This window comes from Temnothorax americanus, unplaced genomic scaffold, assembly GCF_048541705.1.
Source record: "Temnothorax americanus isolate GAGA-0224 unplaced genomic scaffold, ASM4854170v1 Scaffold1, whole genome shotgun sequence".
NCBI classification, from domain to species: Eukaryota; Metazoa; Arthropoda; class Insecta; order Hymenoptera; family Formicidae; genus Temnothorax; species Temnothorax americanus.
This window is the reverse complement of record NW_027509230.1, coordinates 2,934,922-2,955,778: the sequence shown is the minus strand read 5'-3', so window position 1 is coordinate 2,955,778 and position 20,857 is coordinate 2,934,922. Positions and strand designations below refer to the sequence as shown.

General features: G+C 38.9%; 1 protein-coding gene across 4 annotated transcripts in view; it reads left to right on the top strand.

Annotated features, from left to right (window-relative positions):
* Positions 1 to 1,229: 1,229 nt before the first annotated feature.
* Positions 1,230 to 20,857, top strand: part of Dome (cytokine receptor domeless) — a 28,058-nt gene continuing 8,430 nt past the window's right edge. The window contains exons 1-12 of one of the 4 annotated variants that reach the window (XM_077399946.1): positions 1,230 to 1,624; positions 14,022 to 14,652; positions 15,659 to 15,949; positions 16,905 to 17,207; positions 17,354 to 17,511; positions 17,653 to 17,824; positions 17,966 to 18,274; positions 18,362 to 18,507; positions 18,615 to 19,512; positions 19,777 to 19,926; positions 20,471 to 20,561; positions 20,722 to 20,791. In XM_077399946.1, coding sequence (XP_077256072.1) covers positions 14,037 to 14,652; positions 15,659 to 15,949; positions 16,905 to 17,207; positions 17,354 to 17,511; positions 17,653 to 17,824; positions 17,966 to 18,274; positions 18,362 to 18,507; positions 18,615 to 19,512; positions 19,777 to 19,926; positions 20,471 to 20,561; positions 20,722 to 20,791 — 3,204 coding nt within the window. In that variant the 5' untranslated portion in view covers positions 1,230 to 1,624; positions 14,022 to 14,036. Of the gene's footprint in view, positions 2,595 to 4,762; positions 5,406 to 13,744; positions 13,789 to 14,021; positions 14,653 to 15,658; positions 15,950 to 16,904; positions 17,208 to 17,353; positions 17,512 to 17,652; positions 17,825 to 17,965; positions 18,275 to 18,361; positions 18,508 to 18,614; positions 19,513 to 19,776; positions 19,927 to 20,470; positions 20,562 to 20,721; positions 20,792 to 20,857 lie in introns of those variants that run through there. The other 3 variants (XM_077399931.1, XM_077399940.1, XM_077399952.1) reach the window with 3 other exon arrangements.

Below are 20,857 nucleotides of genomic sequence, written 5' to 3'. Positions count from 1 at the left end.
CCGCGAAAATCCGCGTGTCCGATCTTTCCAATTAATCGCGATCGGCGCACGGGGAGGCCAATTACGGCCTTTCCAGCGTGCCGCGCGATTGCCACTCACTTTTCTCGAAACCTAGGCACGCGCGTCATCGGCCGATCGCCGTCGGTTCCGCGTAAACTCGGAAGCTGCGTTGCGATTTCTCTTCGCGCTAATTCCAATAAAATTAATCACGAGATCGCCACGTGTGATCGCCCGACGTCAAATTGAACGAACGCGATACGAAATCTCGTGGGGAAAGCCGAAAGCGTAACAATTATATTATAAATTCATAACAAAAAAAAAAATACATCTAGATTCCTGCAGCTTATTAGAGATATGACTTCGATTAAACTTTGATCGATGATTCACTTATCCGCGGTAGCACCGGTGCTACCTCATTAATATACAAAATTACATATTATACGGAATTAAATTACATCCCTAATCTGAAGTCAGAAAAATCGAAACTTTTTGAGAAATGTTCGAAAAGTTCTGGAAAACTTTTGGAGCTTCGGCGAAAATCAGCTGCGACCGGTTGTTTACGTCAATAAAACACCAAACGTAGTCGGCGAATATTATTGTTGCAAATGTCGAAACTTGATACACGCCTCATGGATAACAGTGGCAAGACTCCCTAATTCCCGAAAAGAAATTCCCAAAGTCCCTCTTCCAACATTCTCTTTCAAAACAACAATAAAAATGCTGATTGATGTATCTCGAGCCTTATTTAATTTTATCTTTTGTTCGTTGCATTTATTCCTTTAGAAGCGGAGAACGTCATAATTAATTTTTATTTCCATCTCACTTTGTGATATATATTCTTAAAAAATCCGAAAGTATCTAAAATCGTTTAATTCCGATTTCAAGTATTTCGGATTAAGAATTCTCAATCTGCGTTAATTTTTATTGTTAATAATAGAACAAAGATTAGGGACAACAAATTATATAATTATAAAATTCTTCTAGCAATATTGTCGCTTGACGTAATCAAAGTTTGGTCGAAGTCATCATGAAATTCGGAGAGCTCTAAACAATAGCGGATTTATACATTCGATTATCGTATTCGTTTGTATATATGCGATGCTTCTCATCTCACAACGAAATAATTTCGGAAGATAAAGGTAACGAGAGAGAAAGAGAGAGAGAGAGAGAGAGAGAGAGGGGAGAGGGAGAGCAGATATCGGGGCGTCCATCCCGCTCCGAAATTTCGAATTTCGATTCGAAGCACGCGAAGCATTTGCGATTGAACGAACGTTGAAAGTGGAGATCGCGCGTCGCGGCGATTCCTCGGTCGATATGCGTTTTGAAAGGTGGCGCGGCGGCGCCACCTAGCCGAACCACCCGAACCACCTCCGCGGTTCCAAGTTCCGAGTGGTTCCGAGCTTCCGAGAACGCATCACGCTTGACGTCTCGCTCGAGAGTCGAGTCGACGTGACGTCGGTACTTAGTCGATCTGAGCGGCAGCGGTAGTACGGACACGGGTATACGCGTATCGCGAAACTCGCGCGACGTGTGCGTCACGGCGACCTGGAACGTGGTTTCACGGCGACGAGGAAACGCCGCGGCGCCGGGAAACGAAGGCGAAGGCGCGACGCGGGTGCCGCGGGTGAGAAGGGAATAAGAGAATCCACGGTGGCCTCGCGAGGGTCGGCGGCGCAAAGCAACGCAAAGTGATCCCGTCCCGACGCGCCGCCCCCGGCGCGCGGCGGAGGGGAAGGGCGGGGGGGGGAAGGCGCGATCCTCCGTCCCGCATACGACGCCATCTTCGCATCGTGCGGTCGCGCCGTCGCGGACGCCCCGCGGGTCAGGTTGACGGCACTGGGCGATTGATCTCGCGCAATACGGACATACATACGTATATACGCGCGACACGCTTCCTCGCCGCATACGTGCGTGCGTGACACCCGCGCGCGCGCGCGGGTGCGTGTTTTTATCCGCGAGAGAATTATATACGGCGCATCTCTCACGTTGAGCGCCGCGGAGGTCCCGAGAGGGACGAACGAGGAACGAGTGGACGGACGCCCCCCCCCCCCCACTCCCCTCACCTTGACCACGCATTCGCGAATGTAAACAAAATTCTCCGCCGCGCCGGATATCGTCATGCGCGACGCGGGCCGGATCGGAGCTCGTCGCGCCCGAGTCGCGCCAAGCCGGAGCTAAGTTGAGCGTCGAGCGCCGAGCGAAGTGAAGTTTTAGCCGCGCGCGTGTCGGTGTGCGCGTTCCTCGACCCGGGTCGCGCCGCCATCGGAGAGTGCGCGCGTGTGCGGTGTGCGGGATTACCGTGAAGTGGGAACGGCAGCTCCGACCGTCGTCGCTCCGGGCTCGCCCCGTTGCGGGTACACTCGGCGTCTCTCTCTCTCCTCCCTCCTTCCCGTCTTCCTTCTCCCCACTCTCTCTCGCTTCTCCGCGCTCCTTGTTTCTCTTTTAAACTCTCTCCCTCCTTCTCGCGGTCGCCTAGGATATTCCCGATAGGTACCTGAGACGGGTTCGCGTGCGCGAACCGCGTACGGTTCTACGTTGGCTCCGTTGCGATGAGAGATCTCGGCAGGAAACTCGCGGACGAAGCTGCATCCAGGGTGAGTAGGATTTCGTCTCTCTCGTTTTCCGCGATTTCTCGCGATTACCGAGAGCCGAGAGAATAGCGCGGGGGCGCATCGTCGCCGACGTCTCCCGTTTTACTCCGACGGCGACGGCGCGTTTTATGTTTTATACGCGAGTCGTTGCCGCGCAAATGCTCCGCTCTACAATGCTCCGCCTCTCTCGCAGTCTCGCCTGTCCATTGAATCGAGTCCCATTGCGATACACGTTAACGCACCCTCGCTCCTTCCTTCGCGTCGTCGCGCGACGTAAAAGATCGCCAGATCGATCGGCCAGTTTCCCCGAGTGCGAAACGAACGCGCGGTATAAGATTCGTGATGAAAAACCGGATCCGGTGACGAGATTTTTTTTCCGCGGGTATAGGAAGGTCGGATCGCGCGCTAGACGGATGTTTTTCCGCGCCGAGGGACGCGGATCGCGCGGATCTCTTTTCCTAATGGATATCCGCGCAAAAGTCGCGGGACAGCGGCCGAACCTCTTCCCTTCTTCTCCCGAGGTTCAAGCGTGTACGGGTTCGCTCACGCGGTTGCGTTCGTGTGCGCGCGGCCGTTCGTCGAGCGGGGTGCGCGCTCTCTCTCTCTCTCTCTTCCCCTCTCATTCCTCCGTTCGCTCGCTCGCCTGCTTGTAAATCGAAATCCGAGGTGCTTTTCGAGCCGCGTGTTTGTCGCTCGTAAAAAGCCCCCACCGAGCCCGAAGACAGGAGCGGGATGGCGTACTGCTGTTTGTCTCAGGTTCGCGAACCTAAACCGACGATGGAAACGTATATACGGTCGGCAGGCAGGCAGGAGCTGGCAAGCCTTTCTCGTCTCGTTTTGCGGTTTAACGTCCGCAAATTTATTCCTAATATAAATTGAGAAACAGCAGCGGTTTTCGGAATTCGTGCGTTTTCAGCCGCGCGCTTGTTTTCGTCGGTATTTTCCTCCTTTCTCTCCTCCGCTCTAAAACCAAGGTACCTACACTTTGTTCCGTTTCGCTAGGGAAATTCATAACACAGAGCGTAATTGCGAGAGGAACAAGGCTTTCTTTGGAAAGAAAAGACGTCGACATTTTTCTATTTTGATGAATACACGTCGGTACGTTTATTACGTAATGTTATAAAATATAATAAGGAAAAAGATATGAGATGCATATTGAATACATAAGTATTATTTATTTATTTCAATTATTCACCGTTATTTTGTCCGACAACGAATGGCAAGTTTCGAACTCTGACAGTCGAACTGTATGTTTTTTCTTGAAAATAAGAAAAATGTACGAGAGTAAACGTCCATACATATTGTGTTAAAGAATTACACGACAAAGATACACGGTGTAGATTGATGATATTTATTTGTCTTTATTCGTTAAAGTTACCGAAGTCTTCGTCTTTTCTTTCTTCTACCTGATTGTGGTAATGACTCTCTCAAGGGTCGCCATCACAAATTATAATCTATAGAGCGCGTTGAACATCCATCCCTGTTTTTTTTTGTTACCTTCGTCAACGAAAGAGCAATCTCGGCCGATTCAAACGTGAACCCAACTGCGCGTTTCAAAAGGTTGTTCGGAAGGTACCAGTGTTACAAACGAAAAGCGAAGCTTACCGTTACGTGCGAGTAATTGCCTGTCAGTGGTTCACCGTGTGAAAACTTTTTGAGATCTAACTTTCTAGAAAAGACTACGAATTTTGGCTGAAAAATCTAGAAAATCTGATGAACAACGTCTGGATATACTAATAATGAGCCTCGACATTAATACTTCGACACCGGAAACAAAGCAGGATTTATGTCCATTTCTACCAATGTAGATTAATTTTAATCGCGGTTTAACGTACTTTTTTCATCTTTTTATATAGTTCTTAAAATTAGAGAAAGATAAAAGGTAAGTTAAGCCAAGATCAAAGTTAATCTGCATTGATAGAAACGGATATTAATATTTTGCTACGATTTCTATCTCGTAGATTAGACGGCGAAATTAACGATTAATTTTTTTGTGATGTAACGCCGTTTGAAGAATATATTTTAATAGTTTCTTAAAGCATTCAACTCTTATATAATATTTATTTCTCCAATTTATATATATATATTAGATATTTATTCGTATGGGAGAGGGAAGGGGGGGCAACTGAAATTTAAGTCAGCTCTTCCACTTACGTATTTAATATTCTGCTAAACACTCTCTCGGAGCACTCGATTCGGGACTCGACCATTTAATTGGCAACCTTGCAATACGTTGCAATTTATTTAGCGCTGATGAGGAGCTAATTTTAGCGAGGATAAATGCACGAGGATTCGAATAAGGCGTAACGAAAAGGCGTAATATTTTGTGGATGCCATCGTTGCCATCGACAGTCCCAGTCTGCGTCTCACCGCGTATACCTATCTCCGGTTTCTGTATTATTATGTCTGCATTGACATCAGCATCACAATACCCGTAAAAAATGTGTCGAGGCATACCGGTAGACGAAGGTTCGAAAAAAATTTGGAGGGACAGGCGAAAGAATCCGTCCTCCCTGGAAAGACGGATTCTTTCGTCCGTCCTTTCACGTCTTCGTAATTTTCCAACGTGGCGTTTTTCTAACGTGGGACGCTTTTCTCGCTTTTCATTTGCTATCTTTCGTCCCCACCGATCGTCGAGGATTCGCGAGGATCCGGTCCTATATGTGTATATGAAAACCACTGGTTCTGGTTACAGTCTTCGCGCGGATTACAGATCGTTAGCTTCATATAGAAATCCTTCCCGCGTTCGGTCTCATTTCGGAGCAGACGTCGAACATCGAAGATTAACGGTAACTTCAACATTTGGAATTTGCGGTAAGAGAACTTTACGTAACTAATCGAATTATACTGTAGGGGTATCTTAGTGGCGAACAAAAGTATCGGCATGCGGCAATATGTGGTTGCTACCCATAAAATGGTCTCTCTTTTCGAAGAAAGTGTGTCCGGAATCGTAATTATATGCGTCAAAAACATAGTTCGCTTTCTGAATTCTATCGTCGGAATACTTCGGGCCCGCAACGGCTCTCACGTTCCTTTATCTCTCGCGGAATTGAGAATGAGAACACGATTTCGTAAACGCGAGAGACAAAGGAAATAACAGTCGATTTGTCAGTAGTAGTTAGCGAAAATTCCTTTCTGTTGTGGTTTGCCGACCGATTCGCGAGGGGTACAGAATATTTCTGGAAAACCGTCGGGTGCCCCGCGCTGATCAAACATCCAATAGCGCGTCCGTTAATTAGAATGCAAAGTTACGTCTCGCTTCGAACGCGTCTTAACTCTCCCGCGTGCAATCTCGCCTTTCGAACGGATACTTATCTCTATCGGAGGATTGTTACGACCGAATTGCCGTTTCACGTGTTTCGTCGCGAAGACATCCTCTCCTCCTCGAATCTTACGACCGAGATGACGTGCGTCCGATGACGCAAATCGAACGCTAAAAATTAAATATTAAATATTAAAGGAAATTTATATAAACCAATATCTTGAGTTAGATAACATTTTATTATTTTTAATGTGTGTCGGAATTAATTATTTTAACGCAAAACGGTATTATTTTAACTCTATTGGTGTAGTTAAATTAATTTAATTAATGTAGTTAAACTGTGTTTTAGTTAAATCAACGAGATATTGAGTAGGAGCGGGCAACCTATAGAAATGATAAAAAAAAATTACTTAAACTGACAATGAGTATAATTTGACATTACGAATTTAATACTGCATGTATTGCTTGTCTCCGCACCGTATTCTTTCTATGTATATATGTAAATGTCCGTTACTGTTAATCTATGTTGCATTTTTATTTCTTTAAAGACCAATGTCTTGATTGACCTTACCGAACAATCTCGCGTTTATTTTTCGTCCGACTCCCGCTTTATTATCGGTATTTACACGTTTTACAAGTTTCAAGTTCTAACGGCCGAATTGTGTATCCTTGTTTAATGTGTGTGTGTGATTAAGAATAAATATTATATACATATATATATATATATATATATATATATATATGCGAACATTACCGTGCTCTGTTAGCAAATGAGAAAATATTTATCTTTGTAAACATTTTTATTTCTTGCTGTAATCTATTTAATTATAGAATATTCAAATTAATAATTATTTTTATGAACATAGTCGAAAGAGAAATGTAAAATGCAGAAAAATGCTGCCATTTGAAAGATTTCCTTTGGTCTATTCTCGCATTATATACTCAGCTCCATGAAGAACCTTGCGTATTGTTTTCAAACTAACGTCTTTGACCGTACTCTTCGCTTATCTGTACAGTAATCTACGACGCATTAGCTCTAGGATTATTTCTCACACTGTGTGCTTACAACTTTCCTTTCCTCTCTGACACTTATTTAATTGGCTTAAGCGACCATTCACTCCATTTTTTCAAACTTTCTTTATCTTGAAATTTTTTGACAAATGAGATATAAGAACATCTTTTAATTTCTTAAGACCTTTTTTTGTTTATACATAAATTTAATACAATTATCTTTTAATGTCGTTCTGTTTCTTTACTTTTTTTACATCTCATTTTGTAGCTAGTTTATAACCATTTTTTATAACTTATAAATCAACTTATAAATAGTAAAAAAAATTTACGAAAACTTTTCAGAGACCGCTTTTATCTTTTTTTCTTCTGATTACATTTATTTCTGTTAATTTCCATAAGGTGCAACTAAAAATGTAAACAAAAAAAATAAAGGTTCTTACAAAAATTAACATTTTAATTGCCATTTTCTTCGAAAATGCAATTTGATTTTATATAAACCGTCTTGTCGATATTTTTATTCATCATTGTGTGCAGGTGAAGATATAGACGTACCTCCCGGTTTGTTCTCGGAGTTTAATTATGAGCATGCTTGCTTCGGCATAATTATGATATGTTATATCGTGTGATGCTATATCGTACCACATGTAATGTTATGTAACATCGTGATAAAGTATGTAGCCAAATTTTCTATCAGAAGTCGCTCTCGAGTCTCCTATCTTGCTGGTATTTCGCGCGAGTCGTCGAAGCATCGTTACTCGGTAATCTCGACGTATCGGAGAAAAAAAAAAGAGATATTACTGAGTCTTATTTACTTGCAGCAGTGATTCTTCTTAAGATCTTCTGAAATCATTCGAGAACAAGTACCGCGTTGAACGAGTCATTGATGATTTTTAACGAATCTATCCGGTATTCTCCAGAAGCGATACCGCTGAATAATCTTTTTTTTTCTAATTGCTGGCAATTTAACAATTAATTAACTCGAACATTTAAATATTCCGCTTCGAAAAATGCAAGGGGTTTCGCTTGAATCGCACGGCTCTCAACGATACGGTTTCATGTATCAGTGATCGATTTTTTTTTTTATCCGCAATGATCGATGGGGCGCGACATTCTCGAGATTCCAAAGGGAACGAAGTACCCGAGAGTCGTTGAAAGCGGAATTTGCGAGCGCCGATATGCCATCGACAATATAAGTAATACGTTTTCGGAGATTCGCAACAGGCACCGATGTTAAGCACCGATGACGCCGCAAAGTTATATAGATATATTAGATACCCGAAAGAGATCGATCTGTCGCGCGTCTGAGCGAAGCCGATATCGCCGCGCGTGTAATCTGGTTCGATGGTAATCGATGAAAGGAAAACGATCGACACGAACAAACAATGCCGCGATAACGATGTGTTTGCGAGGAGGATGCATCGTTCCCCGGATGATCTGGTCGCGCCGATACCTCGCCTCGCGCCACTGCCATAGCCGCGAACCGGTCTCATCGGGGGGGAAGGGGGGCGGCCTTTTTTTTTCTTTTTTTAGAGAAATCTGTCATTCCACGAGCGCTCGCGCGGAGATATAAATACGCGGCGCGCGACGGGCGGCGCGGGGGGGCCGCCGCTTTCCTCGGAAAGCGTCCGCTACGCGATCGCCGAAGCGGACGCGACGCGACGCGACGCGAGCTCTCCGCGCCTCTTAATCCGATTTGCGCTATTTGCGAAATGTATGTATCTCGGCGCGTCTTCCAAGAACCGCGACTTCCGGTGCATGGAAATTTATCTTCGTTTCGTAATTCATCTTTCTTCACGCGACACACGCGATGCGTCGCGCGCGTGAATGCGTAACCCGCGGCGTGGCGCCTCGCTGAAATAAATTCGATAAAATTGCGTGTGTTGTCTCGGTAGTACTTACGCGCGCGACCGGGGGTATCCTCGCTCTCTTATCGTCAGCTCTTAAGTTTACGAAAGACGTTGATATTACGTCAACGGACCCGCCGGCTTCGAAAACAGAAACGTAATACGACGTCATCGGTCACGAAAGTGTCAATAAGTTTGACGATAAAAATAAAAATTAATTATCCCGAGAGTATACGCACAGAGCCTTCCTTATATATAACTGTCTTATCAACGCTCCCGTAACCACACGTGTTATGTACACGCAACCCTGATGCGTCTATGAAAATGATAATTATAACGACGATAAGGAATACCCGGGGGAGTACCGCAGCTTCGACGTTGCATCGCGACGTTTTAGAAATGATTGGCGTAGGTCAAAAGAGAACGATCTCTTATATCTGAAAACAAATAATTAATAAGAGAGACAATTCTCCGTTTAACGTTGCCTCTTTTCAAAAAATTTCAAAAAGTGTTGAAATGTTTTGAAATATTTCGAAATTTGATCAGATCCCTTTTAAATATCGATAATTATCTTTCCAATTAGCGATCGGTCTAATCCTCGTCGAGAATATAGAAATACCAATAATTTTCCGAGTTTCAAGAATACCGAGAATTAATTGTAGTCGAGGCTCAATTTTCAGCAAAAGCGATGCATATTTCTGGATACCCGATCCGAAAACTGCAACGTGAACGATCCGCGGAGTTCTCGCATTCGTATATTCGTATTGCAACGCGAACAATGCCTGCATGCAATGCCCGATATACGAGCAGCGGACGTAATCGTAATCGCGGCGCGACGCGATTAAAACGAAGACTCGGGCTCTTTATCAGTTTTCTTTATTATTCCGCGATCTGTCCCGCGGCTGCGAGCAGCTGGCGAGCAGGGCACGAATCGCGAGAACGGAACGCGAGCGTCGAGTAAAGTGGCAGCGATCGATTTATCGGCGAGATAAAGCGCGCACACGATACCGTTCCCCGATTTCGCCTAGCTAGCTTCCTGAACTCCGCAAATACGACCCGATGTTGTTTTCGCGACGACGGTATATCGATCGCCTTTCTCTCTCTCTCTCTCTCTCTCTCTCTCTCTCTCTCTCTCTCTCTCTCTCTCTCTCTCTCTTTCTACGCGATTCCGCCGCACTTGGATTCCGTTGCGAGCGCAGAAAAATCGCGCCGAAGCGAAGGTGAGAAACGTACGGTCACGGTCTCTTCCAGCGCAGAACAGAAATACGAGATTCATCCAAAGGTTTTTTTCTATCGTTATCAGTTCCGGGTCGGATTCTTTATTTCGCGACACATATTACTCGGTATTCCACAACACGATGCACCTGTTATTGTTGTGTGGATAAAAATGCGATGAAATGCAGAGTTTAAGGTGTAAAATAAGCGAGAAGTAAATTTTCGAATAAATTTTCACTCCGCATGCTCATCCTCTCTACCAAACAATTTTTCCATTAAAAGATTAATCTGGATTGTAAATCTTACCAATGAAACTTTTCCATTAAAAGATTTAATATGGATTACATATTTTACAAACGAATCCTTTTTCCATTAAGAGATTAATGTGGATTATAAATTTTATGAAAGCGAATTAGTTCTTGAAACTAATTTTTAAACTTTCGTACGTATATGGAAAGATTAATTTTCGCAGAATCGATTTAATTTTCTCAATAAAATTGAAGTTTAAATTATTCTGTTAAAATACGAATTAAATGCATGAAAGTTGGTCGATTATCGCAATATTGCACAATATTTCTTACTGCAGAAAAAAAATGCCTGTAGATATAATATATATAATATATCCGAGAATATATATCTGAATAATCATTCCACAAAGAGAAAGAAAATGTTTTTGCTGGTACACAGTATTATACATATAACAGTAGGTATATGTATGTTATAGTATACATATAAATACATATACCGTGTACCAGCAGAAACATTTTCTTTCTTTTTGTGGAATTATTATTCAGAGATAGAGAAAAAAGAAGATTCAAAGAGATAGAAAGAAATAACGATGAATTTTCCTGTTACATTCACGTCAGTAATAATGTATTTGTGTAAAGAGTCATTTGCATATTTGTGGAAATGTTTCCTATCGCGGCGTGTGTTATGCAATGCACATTATGAATAATTTATTTTGTGATTAATGACTTTAAACCTTTTCTTTTTTTTTTACAAAATTATATAGTTTTTTTATTTTTTCTTCTCGTAAGTTATTTTTTAAACCATAGATTTAATAATTATTACAGCATTTTAATTTTTAACGTTTTTAACGTATATATATATATATATATATATATATATATATATATGCATGGCATGTACATATATCTTTCATAAAGCTTTAAATTAATTAATTTAATTTTAGCTTTATATTATACAAAGGGGGTATGCATTTTAGGCATTTTAGAGAGCACGCAGAGATCGTTTTTGGATCCATTTTTTTTTACTGAGTATCACTTGCCGAATCCGAGAAAAATGGCTAAAGAAATCCTAGTATCCAGAAAAAGTTTTTAAACACATTTTATACCGAAGAAAGCAACGATTGATTTTATCACTCGAGCCAGCTCAGCTAACTTCTCTTGATATATTTTTATTAAAATCGTGGCTTTACTTGTATTAAACAAGATTTTATGACAAAGGCTATTATTATCGAGTATCTATGAAATGAAATACTATGGATCGGAATAATAGGCTACAAATGAGGCCTAAAAATGAATGTTGGTACACCTGTAACAGAGATTACGGATCTGACTTTGAAGTCATATTGTCGTAACTAATTATATGCTTTTGTATGTATTTTTATGTTTTGGAACTAAGCCCTCTTTCTTTCTCATCAGGACCTAGATCCTGCAATGGTAAAATTACTTTAGGCTTATATGTATTGTTTACGAGCAATGTTACGAGACCTCATTCTGGCTCTTACGAATAAGGGTGTTTCCGGAGAAATATATGTAAATCTCGATAATCCGGATGAGATTCTTTATTCATCATCTCGAACGCGTACTCCCCGTCAAACAAATGATCTCCACGTAAGATTTTGTCAATAAAAGTTGGTACGGACCACTCAAGTTTCGGAGTTTTTCGTTGGAAAATTAAAGAAAAATAAGAATGTCTTCTTTTTTCAATTTTTCAAACTGACGTCTTTGTCGGTTTAAACCACATTTTTCTACTAATAATTACTTGATAATGATAAGTGTATAGAGCAGCTGTAACATTGTTTGTTAAAATAAATTGTTCTACAATTACGACAATTTTTTTTACTATTTTTCTCGAATTCAACAAGTAATACTGAGCGAAAAAAAATGCATACCGTTCTTTAATAAGGCTTTAAATTACATTTCTATTTCAATAAATAAAATTTACTCAACAAAGCTATATTATAAATTTAATAAGGCTTTAAACTTCATTTTTATTTTAATACATTAAATTTATTTAACATAGCTGTATTACAAATTTAATAAGGTTTTATATATATAAATTCTATTTTTATTTTAATTTAATTTAATAAAACTTTATGGAGAATTCACACTGCGTCCGATGTGGTCCGATGTTCGACGTACGACGATCCGACATCCAATAACAGAATTTATTATTAGAGACAAAAATTTCCTATTGGATGTCGGATCGTCGTACGTCGAACATCGGACGCAGTGTGAATCCTCCATTATTATATATGTAAATTTAATCAAGCTTTAAATCCATTTCCATTTTTTGAGATTTTAATTTAAATTAATTAAAAAATGTAGACATTTCTAAAAGCAATTATTAAATCATCGTTAAACTATTATTTATTAAATACCTTTGTTTAATAAAAAATAAATGTTAATACATGACAAACAATTATATAAAGATGAAGATATATTAAATAATGATTAAAATACAATTATATTATATTTTTTAATCTTTTTAGGAAACATTTTTGTTTTTTGCACATTTTAAACTATACGTAAAATGATTTCTGAATATGTTTATGTATCTAAGAGAAGAGGTTGGAAATAGTCTTTGCGCGGATCAGATTAAGGATTAAGCAATGCGTCTGCAACTGTGCGAAGTGTTAAATAAAAGTTTATTAATTATACAGTTATTATTATATAAATTCTATTATGTATTCCAGTATTCTTTTCTGATGTTTACAAAAACTTATGCTAAAAATAAGTAACATACTAAAGTTCTATACTCTATAAATATAAACAATTATATATATGACTATAAAATGTAATAATAAAAATGGTAAAAAGTCCATACCAACGATAAAGATGAAAATCAGTGAAAATCAACGTAGAAGAATAAGCAATTGATTTACAGAGGGATATTTTCAAAGAGTTATAAAAACGACAAATAAAAAAGATAAATGTAACAAATACTATAATAAAATAAATAATGCTCAAGATAGAGGATACACTGTCATTGTTATCATTTTAAGAGGAAACATCGAGGAAAACATTGAGTAATCAGGAACCGGGTCTTTGGGAGAGGAGACATTGTGCTAAATGATTTATATTCTTCTTATTACACTATTATCCAAAGGCGTTTTTGAAATTTTTATAATCACAATCTCTTCCAATAAAGAGCAGGGAATGAACAAAACAAACAATGGGAAATAGATATGTACATAAATGGTTTATGCTGATAAAGATTGGCACTTTATTAATATGCATACAAGTCAAAGTTGTTTCTCGCCGGAGCTCCAAGTTTTCAGAACTTTTGGAATATTTCCCAAAAGATTTCGGTCTTTAGAGCTTTTCCGATCATCGGATTAGGGATACTCAATCTGTATTTACATATCTTGGAATGGTTTCTCGTATGCAAATATTAATCGTCGCGAGACTATGTTCGCATTATTGACCGTGATACGTGACGAAATATAATAACGACTTTATTAGAAGCACAGTCTCCACGTGTCAAGAATTCGCTCATGTATACCTCCCCCCTACATTCCTCGTATGTTTCCTAGACCACTGTAGTCAGTTGCGTCCTAACTCGTACACGGTTCACAGGCAGCGACTGTCTTTCTCTTCTCTCGTTAATTTTTGTCAATGTAACGAGCCGATATTCCAACACTTTTATCTCAACTTTTAGTAATTCGATCTCTATAATTTACTTGTAATTAAAAAATTTTTTGTATTCTTGTTAGAAGATTCAGTGTTCGATTTGACGAGAGAATCCTTTAACATCTTTGATGTATTTTTAACAGTAGTTTCATGTGGCAACACATCGATATTTTATGTACGATTTTAAGATGTGCTTTCATTGAATCTATTTATCTTTCAGTGACGGAAGTGCAAGATGCCTTCAATCGATACGCGATCGATAAGAGTGCCTGGAGAAATGGATCGGTGTCCATTGCACAGACCAGACGCTACATCGAGACATGCCGAATGCCGATTCACGCTGGATGTGTCCAGCACATTGGAATCGTCCCCCGTCGTTTGCGACAATTTTCGAACATGCTGCGACGTATCCAACACCGCCAATGCCGTCCCGTTCAAAAAGGATACCGTCACGACGCTGGAAAACGAGCCCAATAGTGCGGCTCGCTTGCAACAAAACACTTCGTTATCTCACAATGCCCGTTCAACTGACCTATGCTCGTCGCAAAAAGAATCATTTGATCGTCCCATCGCTCTTTGTGATCATGGACGTGATACAAGTGTAATAGACCACCGAAATCGTCATGGTTCTACGCGAAGGAGCGACGCGATGAGATACTCTCACGCGCCGGATGCATTCTCGATAATGAGATACGGTTTCAATCAAACGTTAGGATTAATGATCATCGATTGGATAACGAACTCTTCCTGGAGGAGATTGCGAACCTGCTTTCCTCTCTTAATCTGCTTTTTACTTTGTGTGACGCAGTCTACCGCCCACACTTGTTCAGTTGGATTAAGTACACCGGGATGTAAGTTTCGTTCAAATATATCTTTGCGTATGAACACAATCGACGGACAAATATATGATACGTTTTATTCACGTACTGGATATTACGCGTTAGCAATTACTGAATTAGTTATTAGAACTAACATTTAAAAATGAGTTTTTTAACACCGTTTTTATATGTATAACCATCGAGTCAAATTGTTGAATTTATTTAGAACCGACGTTTTAAAATATTGACTGATGACTATGTATCTGACTTTGCCATTGCCTCCTATACTTACTCGCGATTCGTGATTAACTCTGTTCACTTTTAGTTCTTTCTCATATTATGAAGTACCTATACTTTTCAAAATTCAGATACCTTTTATTTTATTTTGCTAATTTATTGTGCTAAGGAAGACACTAACAATAAGTAAAGTCAGAACGTCCGCAATGTTTTTGGTCCATCTTTGGACAATAAAATATAGAATATTTTAACTTGTAACATCTTTATTTGCTTATATTTGGCCTCTTGACTCTCATTATTGTTTCTACACTTAACAAACGTTTAACTTTTTAACATTATAATATATGTGTGTACATAATACACATTTGAAGACGGTGCATATATTCAAATGTATACGTATACGTGTATACGTATTGTAGCCGAGATAAAAGCCGTTGTCTTCTGTTTCTCTCGCACGCGTACCGCTGCGCTAGAATTATAAATAAAGCATATGTCTTATCTCTTCTTTTGGAATTCTAGTCGAGCTAAATGTATATATCTATATTTAATACGCGAGCTGTACAGTTCACATCGAAATTGCCAACTGTCTGTTAGAATGTATTCTCGCGATATCACTATTTTAGTTTTTATAATACTATGAAATTTGTACCACATATATAAATTTTGATTTAATTTTTTTTATTCTATTCGCTTAATGAGTTTGCCTATATTCGTTAATTTTGGAATTTTCATAATTAACATATAAATATCTTTTATTCTATTTGAAATAGTAACGCTATAAACTTTATCTTGTTCTTTGTAGGGACCTGGCCACAAGGCGATATCGTTATCGAACATGGTAAACCACTCAAAATGTTCTGTCTATTAAATCAGACGATCGTGGATATTGACTATCGTGGTAAAAGTGCGGAAGATCTTCGATTCTTTCGTAATGATCAGGAACTGGAATCGGAATTCGTCACAGTAATTAATGAAACAACGATAGAGCTGTTCATCAAATCGCCACCAGCCTCCGATGACATGTACAATTGCAAGTTGAAAATAAACAACAGCGACTACATAGCAGTTTGTCTCAATAAGGTTGTAGTTGGATGTAAGTATTCTCATTTGAATTATCTTTTGTGTATTATATTAACGGGTATTAGCGGGTATGTTATGTTAGCAGATCTCCGAACTGATGCAACAACCGAGAAAGAGACGATTTCTCGTGAAAAAATAAGTCAAAATAAGATGGAATAACGTTTTTTTTTTATATAAAGCCTCGTAAAATTAATGTTATTCTACATTTTTGTCTTATTTTTTCATCTCTTTAGCTTTTTGATTGTGTCATTAGTTTTGAGATTTGTATATGCTCTATTCTGTTTCTACTAAAGAATATATTTTCGGTGAATTTGATCAATTTAAGAGTATTGAGAAAGCATATATCTTGCACTATTTACAATCATACATATCTGAAATATGACTATCTATACATATTCAGTAAATGTACGCAGTTGTTCTTATCAGCACGACCCGATGATGTTTTGCGGAGACAGCACAGTGCATTGATTCTCTTTTCATTAGTTATAAGTAAATCGTTTGACACGCACACGTCTTAGAAGTCGTTTTACTATCATCGACGATAAAGATAACTAGAAAACAGACGATGTATAATACTTAGAGTTAGTCAAATCACTTCTTATCCTGTGGAAATTTGAAGAAGCAATATTTGAATTAAATTTTATACAACAAATTATACATTTATACCATATTTATATTTATTTAATAGATTTTATAATTTTTTTTAAACATAATATATATAACATAAAGTATCTGCAATCTTAGAAGTGATAGAAATTGAAAATTTATAACGATGAAAGAGTAAACTTGTAGGGTTGCGATACAAAGCAGTTTGTGATACGCAATGTTTACAAATACAATTTCAAGTATCTGTTATTAACATATTTAATGAATATTAAAAGCTATTTTTAAAAATTATGTATTTAAAAAGAACACACATTTCTTTCTTATGTGAAATGTTTTATTTTACTCGTTTTGTTTCACGATAGTTCCACCACGTAAGCCTAAACACTTCGACTGTGTCTCCTATAATTGGGAGAGCTTCAATTGTACATGGGAGCCGGAACATAATTTCGTCCATACAACATACGATTTAATGTTCCAATTACCTGGAAGAACAGGAGCGATGTATTATTGTCCGCTCGCGACGACAGCAGAGAATTCGTGCATGTGGGATATATATTCCGATCCAATATACAGGCAGCCGTATCCATTTTATATTTTCATACTGAAAGTGTCTAATGCTTTTGGGACCGAGAACTTTACATATCGTGTCCAACATTATCCTAACGGTATGTAAATTTTATACAGGCCATTATTTATACTTCCTTGTATGAAAATATCTTGCAATAAATAATGAGAAATGTCGTACAATATTTGATGTCCCATATATTTGAATACACTTGATGTTTGAAAATAATTGTGTCGTTGTTTTCAGTTATTCCGGCCAAACCGTACAACCTCACCTTAATAAACAAAACATCAGAGAGCGCACTTTTATATTGGGAGCTCCCCTTTCCGATGGCGACATTTCCAGTTGGTGTACATCACAAAATTATGTATCAACATCAATGGGATCATGAAAGAAATTGGAAGGTACAATCATATTGATAAAAGCGACATTTTTTTATTGTGTTAGATAATTTGTCGATATCGTAATTACCGGATTGAACAATATATTAATCCAGCGATAAACAATGATAAACTTGATCGAACTTATTCTTCTCTTGTCTATAGGTCGTCAATATTACACATCCTAAGAATAGGGAGCAATGGCTTTTTAATCTTACCGGATTGGAGTACGCTAATACTGTGTATGATGTTCGCATTTATTTAAAAAGCTCGACAGCCGTAAGAACAGATCGATGGAGTGATTTCAGTGTTGTTGCATTCAGAACATCACCAAAATGTAAGTAAATTATTGAGGAAGAGAATCTTTGTGTCTTTGTTATTTATTTAATATAATTGCATACTGCGCGCGCGCGCGCAAATAGACTATGATTAATTATATTTATCTATTTCTATTAAATGTTTTCTTATTTGATTTTAGTGCCTGGCGCTGCACCGCGAACTGACATCGGTAGTTTCGAAATAGCTGAATATAATGGAAGCAGAGACGTATACTTGTATTGGCAAGCGATACCACAGAATCAAGAGAACGGCGATAATTTCAAGTATCAAATCATTCACGTGGAGGAAAATGGCCACAACGTTGCGCTCACACCAAGCGAAACGACCAGGACATACGCCAAGTTGAAGGGAATCAGTTTCAACAGCTATCTATTCGAGATCGTCTCAACGAACGAGGTCGGTGCTAACAGTAGCCGTGCGAGAATATACGTACCAAATCAGCAAGAAAGTGAGTATATTAAGAAGGTAGATGTTAAGAGAGAATATGAAGATTTAAGTACATCTAACAATTAATACGTTGTTATTTTGTTCGCAGTACCGCATGAACTAGCATTCACAAAAATTGCTTTCGAACATGGATTATATGAATTATCCTGGAAGCCGCCGTTCGCAGATCGTGATATCGTGAATTACACGATCTTTTGGTGCGACAACGAGCGTGATCGTCCTTATCAGTGTACCGTATGTATCAATACTTTTCTTCATTGTTCGAATAGATTATTCGAAAAATTATTTTTTTTATTCGAAAATTGAAGGTGCACGTAGCGTTAAACATAATATATTTTCAGGGTTACTTGGACTGGGTGCATGTTCCTAAAAATACTATGATCTACAATATAACTGTGCCGGATCCGTCCAAGGTATATCAATTTGCAATCTCCGTCAATACTGAGAGAGGTAGCAGCGGTATGATATGGTCGTCATGCACGGTAATTCACAACAAAGTGCTCGGCAAGATGAAATCTGTATGGATTAATCGCATTGGATCGCACTTCATCGAAGTCGGTTGGAAGCTTGATTGCTCGGATCGTATCGGGATAATCGAGGGATTCAACATCTACTATTGTCCCATAATGTCACCGTTGAATGTCAACTGTAACGGTTCCATGCTTAACAGCACCATCAAGGCAGATGCGCGTACGATACATGGCACTATTGACAATCTGAAGCCCTACACCACGTACATGCTGAATGTCGCGGTGCTGACAAAGAGCGGCGAGGGTTTGCGTAGTGATCCTTTATATAATACCACTCTCGAAGCGGCGCCCAGCACTCCACCGTTAAACGTGAGAGTCACTGACAAATCCAATACGACACTGCATATCTCATGGAAAAATCCGGAGGCGATGAATGGCGTGCTCAGATACTATGAGATCGAGTACAACGGTCAAGTCATGAAAGTGGAGGAAATAACTCATATCAGACTGATGGGTTTGAAACCGTATACGAAGTATTCTATTAGAATCTCCGCTTGTACTGTAAAGTGCAGTGAAAAGTCAGAGACAGTAAATGAGTTTACGAGAATTGGTGTACCCGGCAAAATCAATATGCCTTTAGTGCGCTTCGTAAACTCCAGCCAAGTGATGGTCCAGTGGGAGCCACCGCAAGAACCGGCCGGTCCGATAGAGGCCATGTATTACGAAATAGAGTACGGAAATGGCATAGTTCAAAACGTCTCTCGAACAGGTGAGATTATAAGAAAATTTAAGGGAATTTCGGAGTTAAACTAAACTAGGAGGAAAATATTTCTTTCAAATATAATTCAATTTTCTTGATCTTCAATTATTTTGTTTCCCTATTTTATTCCTATTTCGTCGTTTGAATGGTAAAATGATAAATATAAAGTGATAGTTGCAAAAAAGAAAAATAAAAAGAAATAGTGAAAGATTGGGGAACTATAGAGGGAAGAATACGAAAGCTTGATAATCATACTTTTTGTTCATATTGCAGAAGTGCAATTGCCCATTCCCGATTGCAAGAACGTCGAGCACCGAGAGCAGAAGCACAAGTTCCGGGTCAGAGCTGTCAACACCAATCATAACGGCCAGATTTTGAAAGGATTCTGGTCCGACTTTGGGGAGGGGAATTGTTATAATAACGGTATTTTTATTGTTTAACAGTAAAGAAAGCAAACACGAAAGAGATTAATACTATTTTATATAGACACGTTTGCTTTCTTATAAAATTGGCTACATTTGTCGCAATCACGATTCACATACATACATACATACATACATGGCATACGCTAACATTTGTGAGTATAAATGAAGGCGACGTTTATTTAAAGGACGTGACCATTTAATATCTTTTTTATATGAGAAATAATAATGTTGACTATAGTTTTTTTTTTAGATATAATTGCGTAACCGGTTTATATGACTCGCAAGACCAAGTCGGGACTCTTTCTTCATCCATTTCTTCGTTATTTCAACAACTATATTCTTCAACAATTCTCTTTGTTGTTTTTTGGAATCATGTTTTTGGAACCATGTTTCCTACAATCTTTAGTAGAGTATTCATTTTTTGTCATTGGGATTTTCTTCATATTGATGAAACAGATGTGATAGTATCACACATACACGTTTAACGCGGATATTATTACGCAATTATTCTAATTAGTGAATGTATATTTTTCATACAACAGGACTGTCGAACGTCGCATTGGTTATCATATGGATGGTTGGCGTCTTTAGTGTCACAGCATGCATCGCGTGCCTCGTGTACATGTTCAAGAGGTAATAAAACTTCTATTCTCCAACAATTCTCTATATGCAAACATGATACATCTAAATAATTTCTAACTTTCCGCAAGTTATGAGAAAATAATTTTTATTTACTTACAACCATTCCAGCTCTATACACGCTTTAACACGTTTCGTGCTATTTTTCTTACAGAATGTGGATAAAATGTCGAGCTATGCGAGATGTCGAAGTGAAACTACCGCCCGGACTTGCTCCAGATATGGTGAGATTCTCTCTCTTTCTGTCCCAAGTTTTTTTTTATATTTTACAATTACTTATCGAAACAAAT